Consider the following 14,336-nt stretch of genomic DNA (forward strand, 5'->3'; position numbering starts at 1 on the left):
ACAGTGCTTCAACGAACTCAATGATTAGAGTTCTGTTGCCCTCCATATCTACTGATAAGACCCTTCCGCAGCTGGGAGATGCCTTCGCCGTTATCATCGACTCATCGCTGCCGCGGCTCTGGATGAATTTGTGCTTTCGGGTTTGGATTTCAGGCTGACGACGACCATCTGTTAGTCCTCTTCTGATAACATTGGGGTGAGAGATAACGAGTGGAACGGGAGCCGCACGCTACCTACTGAGATAGACTCAAGCTGGATAGGAACATGCCACCTACTACTTCCAGTCTGCAAAATTTGGATACGCATCAACGATCATGTCAAAAGAACGGCAGCGACATGTTCATTTCAGCGGTTGCAAACGACCAAGTTTGGTGGGATGCCATCGATTCTTGGACAGAAGAAGCATTGCAGCTACCGCCGACCCTTCACGATCAATATAATGCTGGCATTGTTACCCCTTTATTTTATGAATTTAGTCCTCTTCTCTCCTGTGGAGACTACGAAGAGGATATCGAAAAGGACACGAGACGTATTCCCTGCGAGACAACGTGTATCGATAAGGTGGACACGATTCACCCTCATCTGGAGGTCCCGTCTACACTCCTTGGCCAAACCACTTCCTCAAGCAAGAAGCGCAAGCGCAAGCAAAACCACTCTTGTGATCAGTGTCGCGTGGCGAAAAGAGCGTGCGATTTACCACTCGACATCGGCATTTGCAATGGCCAGCCCTCGAAGGACTGTGCCACCTGCAACACTCGCGGCCTTCAATGTACAACAGTGTGGTTGAACAAGAGAAAGTCCAACCAGGGTGACGAGAAACAAACAAGGAAACCACAGTACACAAGCAGCAGAGGCGTGGCAGAAGACGACAAACCCTTCGACGGATTGACTAATGCCTTAAACGTCGTGTCCGTGGCAGGCCTGACCTCTGCGTTGGCCCCTGAAGCGGATCTGACGAGACAGATCATTGCCGAACAGACGTGTGCACAGCAATTCAATCTCTACGTTGATGTATGGGATATGCCAATGGTGGATTGCCTCTCGCATGCACATGTGCGACCATTCTACGGCTCCGGCTTCGAAGCGCTAATTAAACTAAGCCAAGATTCTTCTTTTTCTCAGTATCTCAACCAAGCGCAGTCATGGATCAAGAATTATTGGCAAATGTCCTCAGATCCCTGGGATGCGACATCAGCCGGACCACATCTCTTCTTCGTGGCTAGTCTGCTCGATGTACTCTTTCAGAATGGAGGTGGTTCCTTCTCTCGGGCTGCGACGGAGTCTCGAGACATGGCCATCAACGAAACATACAGATGGGTGGCCCTGTCTAATGCTGCCCAATTTGCCATTGGTAAGCCTGGCTGCAACAAAGCGTCATCAGAAGCACGGGAATTTGCATTGGTGGCATGGCGCAAGGCCAGGCAGCTGCTGTTCGACAATATTGCAGCGACTACTTCATTTCGCCTGGCTCTCGCACTGGTCTTGTTCGGTGTCATGCTTCCTCCCATTCCCACTGATCCAAATAGCGCGGAGGACGTTGCTTATGCCCGTACCGAAGGTGTACGACGCCTTCAGTCACTGTGTGTTCAAGCTCGTTCGCGATGTGTTGAGACTCCTCGCTCTTACAGCCAGGCGAGTAGAATGAGCGTGCACGGAACCAAGAGAACGATCCATCCAGTGCAAGAACTACCCTCTGACGCGAGAGAATTGGTTTTGGATCTCATTGACTTGCTTAGCTCGCTTGCTAATATAATTAATTGGGTTCTCATTGGGATTTCTCAAGGACAAATTTGCCCGAGTCCGCCTGCGTTACCAGGCATCGGTGCGACCAAAGACGACTTGATTAAAGGTGTGTCCCAAGGAAGGATCACTGATCTCGTTGAAGTTCCAACGGGACGCGAGAGAGACCTTGAAATCACGACTGCGGCATTCACAGCCGCAGGTGGAATCGCTGTCACGGGTCTCTGGAACAGAGGTGCCGAGGACGAAGAGATTCTTCGTGCTGTTCTCGATTCCGTTCCCCTTGTCGTCATGCTGTGGAAGTCACTGGCACTTCTGATTGTAGCTATACAAAATGTCGGGACCGATGACGTTGAGTACGAGGAGATTTTGTTACATCACGCAACCATGAACAAGTTGAGTGAGGCCTGGAGAGCAATGTTTGGCAAATTCGATGAAGACGGCTCGCTCAGTATCCAATATTCAAAACCGAGTCTAAGACGCTCAGTTTTGTTTTGCTCCAGCGATGGTGATCTAGCCGTGTTGCAATTCTGTGAGGTGATTGATGAGCTTGAGGCAGAATTGGCGCAGGCTCCGTCAGCACCAGCAAAAGAACGGCTGTTGGAAGATCTATACTCGGCGCGCGCACACCGGGAGGACAATCGTTTGGTCAGTGCCACCCAAGTCTCTTTCCTCGCTTCAGGGAGTCAGGGGGTATCAAGCCCAGGGTTCCAAGGAGGAGCAGGTTTGAAAGCTTCGGTCCAAGATATAGCTGCTCATCCAGTAAGTCTCCGCTGCGTCGTTCTCAGTTCAGCATGCCCTTCCTTGCTGACTTTGGTATACGTACAGCATCCACAAATGATGGTTCAAGCATTCAGGCTTGCGGCCAAGGCGCTCAGCAACGAAGTGCAAAACTGCATTGCACGAATGGACACAGAGAGGGCTTCTTCAATGACAGCTCGTTTAGATGCGTGCCTGAAAGGATTGTGTGAACTCAAGAAGAGTCTAGTTATGTTTCCAGATGTTGGCCAGGTATACTGAGCCGCGGGAGAAATGTTGCAGAACTCCATCTAAGCAGTGGAACCGGTCGCTACTGAGCACAGAGGAATGCCGTCTGTCATGTAATCAATATTTATCGTATACTTCTAAGCCCACTGGTTAGCCCGCTTTTTGAACCGCTTCTTGGAGGCTGCCGCTGGCTTTTTTGGGATGGATAGCGCGTTTCTAAGGCCTGCAATCGCAGCCGCGGCTCGGATGGGGCGGTATTTGCCTTCGTTGCTTGCACTGTATATACAATTGACAGCTGATCGTCTTGGGCATTCCATAGTAGACCTATATAGCTAGTAATTTCATACACACATGCAATCAATTCGACTTTAAGCAGCCTGAATGAGGCTTTCGTGGACAGTGATTACCTCGTTTCTACTTTACAAGAAGACTTCAAATTGCCAACGTCCTACAATCTACAATGGATGCCACACAACATAGCTCCAAACCCGTAGTCTTTATTGGCGCGGCTGATGCCATCTGTGGAAGAGCGATCGAGTCTTTCGTTGCGGCATCTACCCTGCCGATTGTCCTTGCCGATGCTGACGAGAGTGCCATCCGTCGAAACACAACCAAACTGTCTCCCAACCGAGCCACTATCAAGCAAACCAACATCTATGAACCAAGCGAACTCCGCTCCCTCATTTCTGGAGCACGGCTCGTCGTTCAGGGTGCTCAGCCCTATGGCCGTGCCTCGGGGCCGGTACTTGGAGCGTGCCTGGATGCAAAGGTTCCCTACCTCGACTATTCAGACGACGTCAAGAGCACGCAAGACTCTCTCGACCTGTTCGAGCGGGCCGAACAACAAGGTGTCCCTTGCTATATCAACTGTGGCTCCTCGCCAGGGTTGACCAATCTCATGGCTGTCGATGCAGCAAAGGAACTCGAGAGCGTCGACACCATTGATGTAGCGTGGTACGTCACCGACCGAGGAGGGCAGAATGGTAAAGAGGTGTTGGAACATCTCATGCACATCACCGCCGGGCCTTGTATGACGTGGGCCGATGGTAAACCGGCGGTTCACGAGAACTGGGTCGAGACATCGTATGCGCCGATGATCCCTGGCGAGGGAGACGTCCTCCTCCACGAAACCATCCACCCGGAGCCTGTGACGCTGCCGCGAGCATTCCCCACGGCAAAGCGGGTTCGATGTCTAGGTGCTCTGAACCCTCTTCCGTTCAACGGCTTTTCACGCGGTCTTGCTGTTGCCGTACGAGAAGGCGCTCTCCCCATGGAAGTGGCGATAGAATTTCTCTGGAACCTAGCCACAAGACCGACTACTGCTGTCGATGGTGCCGCCAGCGATAGCAGCAGCTGGTTGGAAGTAGTCAAGGCACAGCTACGCGGCGGCGACATCAAACTCCGAGAGCTCTATCAGCTTGCCTGCCACGCCGCGGGCGCTCTGGATCCGTGGCGACATGCCATCTGGGGAATGATTCGACAAGTTCAGGATGGTGAGTGCTCGCTGGTGGACGCGGCACGGTTCATGGTCAACTCGGCAAGAGGCAGACATCCAGACTACCGCGCTGGTATCCTGGTGCGCGTGCTGGGGACACGCAATGGCGTTCCCACGGTGGTCTATCGCCGACAGGCGACTACCATCCAAGATCCGGAGGAGAGCATGGCGGTCAACATCGGATCCTCGTGCGCCGCGTTCTTACTCATGGTCACTGAGACTGAGCTGGATCCAGAGGGTCTGAAGCGTGCAGGGGTTTTCTGTCCGGAGGACTGGGCAGAACTGGATACTTACTATAAGGCTATGGAGCGCCTCGGGCGTCGTCAGAAAGACAACATCGAGTCATTTCGTTCGTAGGTGAGTCATATAGACTATATAGTACAGTGTTGAAGCTGTCCGTGTGTTGTTGAAGTTGAAAAAGTGGTTGTCGACTTGTTTGAGTTTCTGAGCTCGCTGGGACTGATTGGTCATTTCACCATTTCCTCTTCAACCTTGGGTAAATTGATAAAGACACCCCTCAAAAGATGAACCATCCTTGGAAGCTTTAATGCCGTTATTAGCCCATCTCGTGTCCAAACATGACGGTGGCAGCTCGGTCACTGTCTCCACACGCAAAACACACAAGGCGAGGTGGATCACCTTGGAAGCTGTTGTGGATGATCCTCTGGAGCAAATGGGGTAAGAGTGCAAAAAGAGGAAGAGATATCCTAGAGGTGTGGAAACTTGGTATCTTTATCGCGATAAGCCATACAATACTCGCCTACGACGGTCACCAAGAAGCCCTGTACTACTATCCTCTCAACTGTCGGAGAGTAGAATTAAAAGGTGAGGAAATCTCTGCTGGCTGGTCCTAAATAGGTCCGAGGAGACGTGATATCCATATATGTAAGAGTACTAGGACGTTGTAGGTGGTTGAGATGGAGGTTGGTACATTCAAGGCATGTCTGAGTCCTCACACTTTCACCTCTCAAAAAACGATTGAAGAGCCGCCTCAGTCGACATGGTAGCTCCCGTCAGACGAGCTTCGCCGCTCAAGTAGACATCTGGAAGCCAGGCTGGCTTGTCCTCGCCCAGTGCCATGCGGGCAATCGCCTCGCCGGCCGACCAGCACTGGCCCATGCCATATCCGTTGAATCCAACAGCGACCCATTCACCCTTGTCAACATCTCTCCCACTCAAACTGGCCGGCACATGGCCCACGATCGGGACCTGATCCGCCGTCATGCTCAGGATGCCACACCACGTCCGTCGAGGATTCATCGAGGTCACGCCCGCGCCAGTGTCAGGATCGGCCCAGCCCGTGGCAAAAATCCGCCCGGGGAGCAATGTCTTGAGATTCTCGGCGGCATCGACACTGACGGACGTGTCGTTGGAAGTGATGAAGTCGTCCAGCTTCTGGGTGTCGCCGCCATAGAAGAGATCGCCGGTCTGCGCGTTCTGTTGCATCCAGTACAGACCCTGCTCCACCAGGTTGGTCTCCGGGTCCCAGCTGATGGGCACGTGCCAGAGCCACGACACGGCACGGTTGCCGAACTGCGGACCTGGGCGGTCGCACGCCATGGTCAGTCTGCATGGGAACACGGGGCCTCGGAGCTTGGGGAGAAGATGCCCGACGAAGCCACTGGTGCAATGGAAGACCTTGGAGGCGCGCACGACGCCCCGAGGAGTCGTCAGCACGTAGGGATAGGCGGGGTTGGTGCCGTCTGTGGAAACAGCAACAGACGTCACGGGTGTATTCGTCTCGATCGAAAACCGCTGTGGATATCGCGCGAGAAGACGCTGGTGCAGCCCTGTGATCAAGCGATACGGCCAGAACACTCGAGACGGAGTAGTGAATGCGCCAACAATGTTTTTCAGACCGTGATCCTGGTTTTCCAACAAGTCAGACAGAAGAGTTAGACACTAACTGATGTACATTACGTATGCATCGCTGCGTCTTTTTGATTTTGATCCCGTGAATATGGAAGTGTAAGTGCAGAAGAGAAGAGGGTTTCATACCTTCTCGGCTTGTTCCTTGCTGATTTTGTTATAGGTTCCTCGAAACTCGGGGACGTGGCCCTGGTACATTTGAACCGACTCGGCGAACTTGGCCATGCTGTCCTCGTCGGCGAAAGTGATGACGGTCTCGACATCGCGAATCTGGCATTCATCGAAAAGATCCTCTGCTTTGGCCGCTGCGACTATCTCACCCAAGGTTCTCTCGCAGTACCGGGCTATCTGGGCTGCGGTGTCGGTCCCAAAAGCTTTGGCAAAGGCCGCAAAGAACGTCGGGGCATGGCTCATCAAGAACCCGCCGTTGCGGCTCGTGGCGCCTGTCGTGAGCCTCCGGGCGTCAAACACCGTGACTGACTTGGTTCCAGCAGCGTCGTGTTCCAGCAGTGTTTTGGCGACGCTGCAGCCCGTAATTCCGGACCCGATGATGGCGAAGTCGACACACTCAGGCAACTTGTCGGAGTGCACGTCTGCAAGGGCATGGGCCGGCTCTTGCCAGGCTGCTATGGTCGGGCCTTGCAACGGTATCCCAGGGTCAGAAGAGATCTGGCCAAGCAACTTGCTCAGCAACTCGGGAGGTACTTCAGGTGTTGCCATTGTTGGAATTTTGAAATGTCCGTTGTCGCGCGGTCGTTATGGATGAAAACCTGGATGGTATATGACTATTGATTGTGCGACTGCCATCGATTGGAGCAGGTGTGGAAATTCTGCTAAATATCATCTTGTTTCATCTGCAAGGAAAAGAGATAGTCACCACGAAAAGAACCGCGGGTCGGTAGCAGACGTAAGTTACTTGGATTGGAGAAGGTAATCGGTCGTTGACATCGTTTATCTTGGGCGAGGTTAGTGGGTACCCAGATCCAGATCTCCACTCTTCTACAGTATCAACTAGCGATGTTAGTCCAAATTGAGGGTCCCGCGGTTCCAGGCGTCGTCGTGACTCCCGAGTCCTTACCCAACTGGGCAGAGGGACAAACTAGACGCTAGTTGTACGTGTGCTTGAAGGTTCCCGGTTTCAATGCTTTGGGGGCCAGCTGAACTGCTAAGTCAGTATCTATCCTAGCTCATACGTAGCTGAATTCGTAGCGACGGTTCACTACTCCGTTTAAGTATATGGTGGTCTTGCAGCCTCAGAGCCTTTAGAAACAGAACATCACAGTAAACTCACGATCAGGCTTCCATAAGAGAACGGGAAGCCAGGACTTGCGTTCAAATTCAGGTAGAACAATACTGCTGAGAAAACCCTACCCAATTTTGGGCTACCTTGGCTCGTCTCGTCTACATCCTTAAAAAGGAGACAACTTCTAAATCTCATCTCGACCACACTAAACCTGATCGGATGTTCCCATACCATGCCGTCAAAATGTCTTTCCAATAGTAGGACCGACGCCTCCACGGGCCTCTATCACCAACTCTAGGCAAAACGGTCTTTCCTTCCTCAACATACGTTGAGCTGAGCCTGAAGAAGGGCAAATCCTTCATTCTTGCTTTCTCTTCGTCGCTTTGCCGTGGGACAATCATGCGGACCTTTTCTTTTTTCATTTCTGTCAATAGTCTGCAGGCCAACTGGGCAGTAGCGTCCGCTCCCATGGTCCAGCTCGCATCGACATAGCCAAATGCGAACAAGAAGTTAGGCAGACCCTCAAGCAACGCACCGTTCCACATGAAATGGTCTGCAATGTTAAACTTTTGGTCATCCACTATGAATTCGACGCCACCTCCTATACGTAGCTTGAGGCCCGTGGCTGTGACAATGATATCCGGGACCAGCTCTTCTCCAGTCCTGAGACGAATACTGGTCGGCGACACCGTTTCGATCGCACCAGTCTTCACACTCGCTCTACCACTCCTCAAAGCGGCGTAGAAGTCTCCACCTGGACATATACAGAGTCTCTGCTCCCACGGATCATACCGTGGCTTGAAGTTGGGATCCAAGTCCATTCCCGGCGGAAGCTGGGCCTTGGTTGCTGATTCGAATAGCTTCCGGGCGAACTTAGGGAACCATTGACAGAATGTGACCAGCATGAAAGACGTCAACATCCATTTGAACCGGATCAGTTTCACCGCCAGTCTCTCGGGGAATATCCATCTGATCGCCGTCTCCGTCTTGTCCTCGCTGGGCACTGACATGATGTAGCTAGGCGAGCGCTGCAGCATGGTTACATGAGCAGCAGACTTGGCCATTGCCGGCAGTAGAGTGATGGCGGTGGCACCGGACCCGATAATGACGACGCGCTTGTTGGCGTAGTCAAGACCGGTAGGCCAGAATTGAGGATGAACAACGGCGCCCTGGAAGTTCTTGATCCCCGGTATATTGACTTTCAACCCTTCATCGTAGTCGTAGTAGCCGGTCCCGAACAGAAGGAAATGAGTTCGCAATACCTTCGGGGCGGCACCCGCAGTGATTTGAAGCGTCCAGAGCTTGTCCGTGCTGGACCATTGGACTTGATCGAGGTGGTGATGGAACTTGATTTTACGATCTATCTCCTCCTGTGCTGCGCATTCTTTGAGATAGCGAGTGATGTTTGCGCCCGATCCTATGGCCGTCCTCTCTTTCCAGGGCCGCCAGGGGAACCCAAATGTGAAAAGGTCAGAGTCAGACCGGACCCCTATAAAGCTTCATTGTCAATGGCTGTCTGGCTTCTTGGGTCTGGAATGATACCGAGGGGGTTCTATACCTGGGTATTGAAACAGACTCCAGGTTCCGCCAATTTCATGACGAGCCTCGAGTATACAGTAGCTCAGATCTGGGTTTCGTTCTTGTAATCTGTAGGCGAAAGCGATTCCAGAAATTCCAGCGCCCACAATGACCACGTCGTAGTCGACATTCTGCAGCTCGTTGGTGACGGCCATTTTTATGGATCGTCTAATATCAAGGCAAAACGAGGACTCGCACAAGACACAAACTTCCTAACGATGAAATTTAAATATGCACAACTATCCTTGATTCTTCTTTTTTTTTGGACGTGGACCCGGGACAGACCCAAGGGGCCGGAGCCTCGTCTTGCCTTTTACCCCTGACCCACAGCGTGTCCCCCAAACCCAAGGTCGCCGTGGATATCGGTCCTTGAAAGCCTAGAAGCCTAAGCCGCGTGCCTCTTTCTGGCGGTGCCGCGGAAGAAGTCAACTCCTTAGCTGCCATATCGGTTCCGCGCTAGGGATCTCAGCGAAGGTCTTCATTTATCGCGAGGCGGCACCATTGGCGGCACCGCGGGCACTCTGCTAGATAATGATGAAGCTACCAATGTATTTCCAACATGAAGGTGGACAGTGCAGTCGATGGAAGCTTGGTCCTCGGTGGTTATAAGTAAGGAATAGAACATCTGAGGTAGTGAGGCGGAGTCAAACCGATCCAACAATCCCACTTCTGAGGCTTTCCTACTTTCTATCGATTTGTTCAGAACCAACCGCCAGCACAGAAACTTCAAGATGGCAATTTTCTCCCAAAGCCCAAAACGCGTGGTTTTCATCGGCGCTGCTGGCGAGATGTGCCGGGTCGCCATCGACCTGTTCGCGAAAGCCAGCACAGCACCTCTAGTCCTAGCCGACATCAACGAGGCTCTTCTCGAGCAGGTAGCCTCCAGATTGCCTGCCGGACGCGCAAATACCCGCAAACTCGACCTGTTCGACCCCGCTGCTCTACGTGAAACAATCCAGGGTGCCGGGCTTGTCGTACTCGGCGCTGGACCATACTCTCGAACGTCCGCTCCAGTGCTCGAAGCGTGTCTGGAGGCGAAGGTGCCCTATCTTGACTACGACGATGACGTCGAGAGCACTCAGGCAGCGCTTGAATTGAACAAGAGAGCAAAAGAGTTAGGTGTGCCATGTTACATTGGCTGCGGTGCATCACCAGGCATGTCGAACGTCATGGTGATGGACGCTGTGAAGGACTTGGACACGGTGGACACCATCGAGATATTTTGGTGGGTAGGCGACGAGCGGGGAGGTGGTACTGGCAAGGCTGTCCTCGAACACTTCCTCCATATTGCCTCTGGGCCGTGTTTGACTTGGGTCGACGGCAAGCCGAAGATCAACGAAAGCTTTGTTGAGACAGCCTACGCCCCGCTGATACCCGGCCACAGCGAGGTCCTCCTCCATGAAACCGCTCATCCAGAGCCTGTCACTCTTCCACGGCTCTTCCCAAAGGCTACTCGTATTCGATGTCTAGGCGGGGTTGATCCCATTCCAGTAAATGGAATAGCTCGCGGTATCGGAAGTGCCGTGAGGACTGGCGCACTCCCGATGAAGGCTGCCGTTGATTTTCTCTTTGATTTGATGAACAAGCCGCCTTCGACGGAAGGCTGGAGCGCCGCAGTCGGGGCCTTGAAGCATGAACTAAGGGGAGGAGAGATCTCGCTCAACGAACTGCTCCAGTTGGCTTCCCACGCCGCTGGCTCTCTCGGTCCATGGTATTACGGAATCTCAGGCATGATTGATCAAGTCCGAAAGGGTGAACTGTCAACATTCCACCTGCTGAGCTTCCTCGTAAACTCTGCTCGCGGCAAGACCGAGACCCTACGCAGCGGTCTCATGGTACGAGCTGTTGGAACGCGCCACGGAGCCCCTGCCACGGCCTGCAGGCGAATTCCCACGACCGGTAAGGACTCTTTCCTGGGCAAGAGCATGGGCGCTGTCACCGGTTCATCGACCGCAGCGTTTATGATTATGGCGATGGAACAGTCGAGTCAGAAGGATGTCGGCGGTGTCTTTAGCCCTGAAGATTGGGCCGAGCCAGGAACATTCTACAAAACTCTGGAGCGGCTAGGCTGCCCGAAGCATGAGATTGTTGAAACTATCTGAGTGGAACAGCTGTTGGGCGACAGGTGCAATGAATGGACGGCAGAAAGGATGAGTTGCTCGGTGAGAGGCTCGATCATTTCCTCAAAGTAGTAGTTACGTTCGCAAGGTGCAGGGACATACTTGGAAGATCAGTGAGAGAGCCCCGAGCGAGACTAGTTTTGATTTCGATGTAGTGAGATAGACTTGTGTGCCGCATTTGGCTCCTCTGCCACTGCTGACAGGAAAATACGAGGGTTGCTCAAGATTACTTTTGCGTGGCGTTCAGCTTGTTCAGCATTGTAGAAGCGTCCGGGTCTTCGGAGCCGCGGATCCGCGGCATCGAGAACGACAGCATGGGCTCACAGGTCTGCCTTATCTCATCTCCCCGGGATCTTGGACCCTTTATGGAGTCCACTGGGCAAGTCTCGCCAGTCAGAGAACCGCCCATGCGCTCGGTTGGTGGTGCCAAAGCCCACTTCCTTGAGGACCGAGGTGGGGAACTCCTCCCCTTCGTGGGATATTGACTTCCAACATTAACAGGGTCAGAAGTTGGCGAAGATATCCAAGGCGACAACGGCACCTTCACACATCTCCTCGATCCCACCCGACTGTTCCATCTCTCAGTTCTCCTGCATCGCGACAATGACCTCTCCTAGAGTCCACGAAACCCTGTACCCGGGCACGTCTTCTCCTCTGGCGAAGTGGTGGGACGAGTCGCCAGGTGCCACGATAAGATCGCTGTCCTTCGACCTGCCTCAACTGCTGAGCGAGATGGAGGAGTATGACTTGGACAACGTCAATCTAATCGGCGCCGACCCCTTATGGGACTCCAGCGTCTTTTCAACCGCAGTACTAGATACGCCGCGGCCGGATTGCCAGTTGGAACATCACCAGGCTGCATCCCCGGTGGCACCAGTGCTTCGCCAACTCAACCCAGAGCGTGTACACCAACGCCGCGATCAGCAAGGCATTCCGGGTGACGACATTACCAATAGTGGCTCTAAGCGTAGCTACTCTTCTCAGATGGCTGATCTATTCAGAATCACTTCTCCGCCCGGTATGGACAGTTCTCAGACTTCACGAGAAGCACCAACACCTCGCGTGGCAAAGCAGGCTTTACGGAGACAAAATCGCTCGTGCGACCAATGCCGCTCCGCTAAACGGGCCTGTGACTTGTCGAACGACAGCAGCATCCCATCGCAGAAGCCTTCGAGGGCATGTTCCCTGTGTACAATACGTGGTGTGGAGTGCACTGCGACCTGGCTTGCAAACAAACAGTCATCCCTGCGAGGAAAGAAGAGGCCAAGACTGACGGCTCCTATTTTCGCCGAGGAGGAGTCTTCAGATCTTGGTCTCAATGCCATGGAGGAGCATCGGGTCGATATGGACGTGTCGCCAGCCGCTCCGGAAGCGAATCTAGCCAAGTTGACAATCGCGGAAGAGGCATGCTCCCAGCACTTCAATCTGTACGTTGATGTCTTTGACATCCCAATCTCGCATTGTCTGTTCCTGGACAGTATGCCCCCGGGCTATTCTCTGGGTGTTGCTGCCCTCTCGCCCATCAAGGACAGCTCCAGCTTATCGGGGTATTTGAGCAAAGCCGACGCCTGGATCAAGAGCTGCTGGAACCTGAACTTCAACGCCTTTGGGTCAACAGTCCCTGCGCCACATATCTTCCACACGGTGAGCGTCTTGGACGCCGTCTTTCAGCGAACCGGCGCACAACCGTACCGCAGCTCCATGACATCGCGCGATGTGGCCATCACAGAGACGTACAAATGGGCTGCGATAGCTCTCGCTGCCCGATTTGCTCCGGCAAAGTCGGGAGAGAAGAAACCCCTGAACCCAGAATCCGGTAAATACCTCGAATACAGACATGACGTTGCGCTAGCCGCGTGGGAGAAGGCCAAGGAGAAGGTCTTTGGCAATATAGCGGCGACTACGTCGTTTCGCGTGGCGCTGTCACTCCTTCTCTTTGGACTTGTGCCGGTACCTGGCTCAACGAATCAAGGCCAGGAACTCGATGAAGATGCCGAATATGCATTTTGCGAGGGCGTCCGTCGACTTCACACACTTTGTGCCAAAGCCCGGCAGCGAATTTTGGTCTATAGTCAAGCGAACGGTTCAAACTCTGTCACTGACAGCCGAGGGTCGCCCAATGGCAGCCACGATTTGCCTCACCTCTCCCCTGAAGATTCTAAGTACATCCTCGAATTACTTGGTGCGGTCGAGTGGCTGATCAACATTATCAATGCTGTGGCAATTGGTGTATCACGAGGAAAGACGCAGGCGTTTCCTTCTCAGATGTCGACGCCATTAACAATACATCGTCCACATGACAATGGTGATACATCTTCAAGGCCAGGGGAAGACAGATTGTGGCTTTTTCGGCGGCATGATCTGAGTAACTTGAGTCTCATGCAGACTGAGTCAAAGTCAGAAGCTTTCACAACTATCTGGTGCAAAGGAGCCCACGACGACGTTTTGTTACAGACCTTGCGCAGGCTCTCTTATGTCGTCGTGGTCATCTGGAAGTCGTTGGCGGACTTGACCATGGCCATCGAAAGTGCCCACAGGAACAACGTGGGCTATGAGGAGAACGTTTTTCAACATTATGAGACCACCATTTCCCTGCTTCAGAGATGGAGATCCGCGTTCGGCATACTGGATTCCGGGATGAGAGAGTGCTTCGACAAAGCCTCGGATGAGATCTGGCGGACCGTGGCTTTCACCTCCAACGACTGCGACCTGGCTATCCTCCTGTTCTGTGACCTGGTGCAGAGATTTGAGATAAGGCTGGCACAGCAACCATTTACACCGGAGACGGAGAGGCTTCGCGGTGCTCTTCGGTTGACAAGTGATTTCCGCAAAACACAGCGTCTGATCAGTGCGGAGCAAGTCTCCTTGGTGGCGTCTACTTGTCGGCAGACCTCGCGGCCTGGGTTTGAAGGGAGTAGCGGCTTGAAAAGCCACATTCAAGATATTGCTGCGCATCCGGTAAGTCTAGTCTTTGACTGTTTGCAGGAGGTAACTTCGGGGACTTGAATTGACCCGCCGACTGACACATCTTCGTAGAACCCGTCGCTGATGGTTCACCTTCATACTCTTGCAGGGAATGCTTTGAGGGGGGAAGTGCACAGCTCAATCAGCCAGCTGGAAGGCAAGAGAGTTTCGGAGCTGACGAGAAGCTTCGACATATGTCGAGAAACAGTACAAGGGCTGAAAGAGACTCTCGTCACGTTTCCGGATATTGCAAGCTCCGATGACCTGGAAGCTCTGTAGTTGGAACGGTGTAAACTCTTCCATGTCAGTCAACGCTCTTTGACGCCCCAGGATCACACTG

At 53.1% G+C, this 14,336-nt stretch overlaps 6 protein-coding genes across 6 annotated transcripts; 4 read left to right on the top strand and 2 right to left on the bottom strand.

The window, feature by feature from the left end:
• Window positions 1-264: 264 nt before the first annotated feature.
• Window positions 265-2,760, top strand: PV08_09884 (uncharacterized protein; the record flags this gene model as incomplete). The annotated part of the gene is made up of 2 exons (XM_016384199.1): window positions 265-2,502; window positions 2,569-2,760. 2 exons carry the CDS (start codon window positions 265-267, stop codon window positions 2,758-2,760), a joined length of 2,430 nt encoding a protein of 809 aa, XP_016232822.1.
• Window positions 2,761-3,187: 427 nt separating this feature from the next.
• PV08_09885 (uncharacterized protein) lies at window positions 3,188-4,579 on the top strand (the record flags this gene model as incomplete). Its single annotated transcript, XM_016384200.1, has 1 exon — window positions 3,188-4,579. One exon carries the CDS (start codon window positions 3,188-3,190, stop codon window positions 4,577-4,579), a length of 1,392 nt encoding a protein of 463 aa, XP_016232823.1.
• Window positions 4,580-5,182: 603 nt separating this feature from the next.
• Window positions 5,183-6,811, bottom strand: PV08_09886 (uncharacterized protein; the record flags this gene model as incomplete). Its single annotated transcript, XM_016384201.1, has 2 exons — window positions 5,183-6,088; window positions 6,221-6,811. The coding sequence occupies 2 exons, from the start codon at window positions 6,809-6,811 to the stop codon at window positions 5,183-5,185; spliced, it is 1,497 nt and encodes a 498-aa protein (XP_016232824.1).
• Window positions 6,812-7,525: 714 nt separating this feature from the next.
• On the bottom strand, window positions 7,526-9,067 carry PV08_09887 (uncharacterized protein; the record flags this gene model as incomplete). The annotated part of the gene is made up of 2 exons (XM_016384202.1): window positions 7,526-8,823; window positions 8,893-9,067. 2 exons carry the CDS (start codon window positions 9,065-9,067, stop codon window positions 7,526-7,528), a joined length of 1,473 nt encoding a protein of 490 aa, XP_016232825.1.
• A 576-nt stretch (window positions 9,068-9,643) lies between these two features.
• On the top strand, window positions 9,644-11,014 carry PV08_09888 (uncharacterized protein; the record flags this gene model as incomplete). The annotated part of the gene is made up of 1 exon (XM_016384203.1): window positions 9,644-11,014. One exon carries the CDS (start codon window positions 9,644-9,646, stop codon window positions 11,012-11,014), a length of 1,371 nt encoding a protein of 456 aa, XP_016232826.1.
• A 621-nt stretch (window positions 11,015-11,635) lies between these two features.
• PV08_09889 (uncharacterized protein) lies at window positions 11,636-14,275 on the top strand (the record flags this gene model as incomplete). Its single annotated transcript, XM_016384204.1, has 2 exons — window positions 11,636-13,990; window positions 14,069-14,275. 2 exons carry the CDS (start codon window positions 11,636-11,638, stop codon window positions 14,273-14,275), a joined length of 2,562 nt encoding a protein of 853 aa, XP_016232827.1.
• Between the last annotated feature and the right edge of the window lie 61 nt (window positions 14,276-14,336).

Source organism: Exophiala spinifera (assembly GCF_000836115.1).
Source record: "Exophiala spinifera strain CBS 89968 unplaced genomic scaffold supercont1.7, whole genome shotgun sequence".
Lineage (NCBI taxonomy): Eukaryota > Fungi > Ascomycota > Eurotiomycetes > Chaetothyriales > Herpotrichiellaceae > Exophiala > Exophiala spinifera.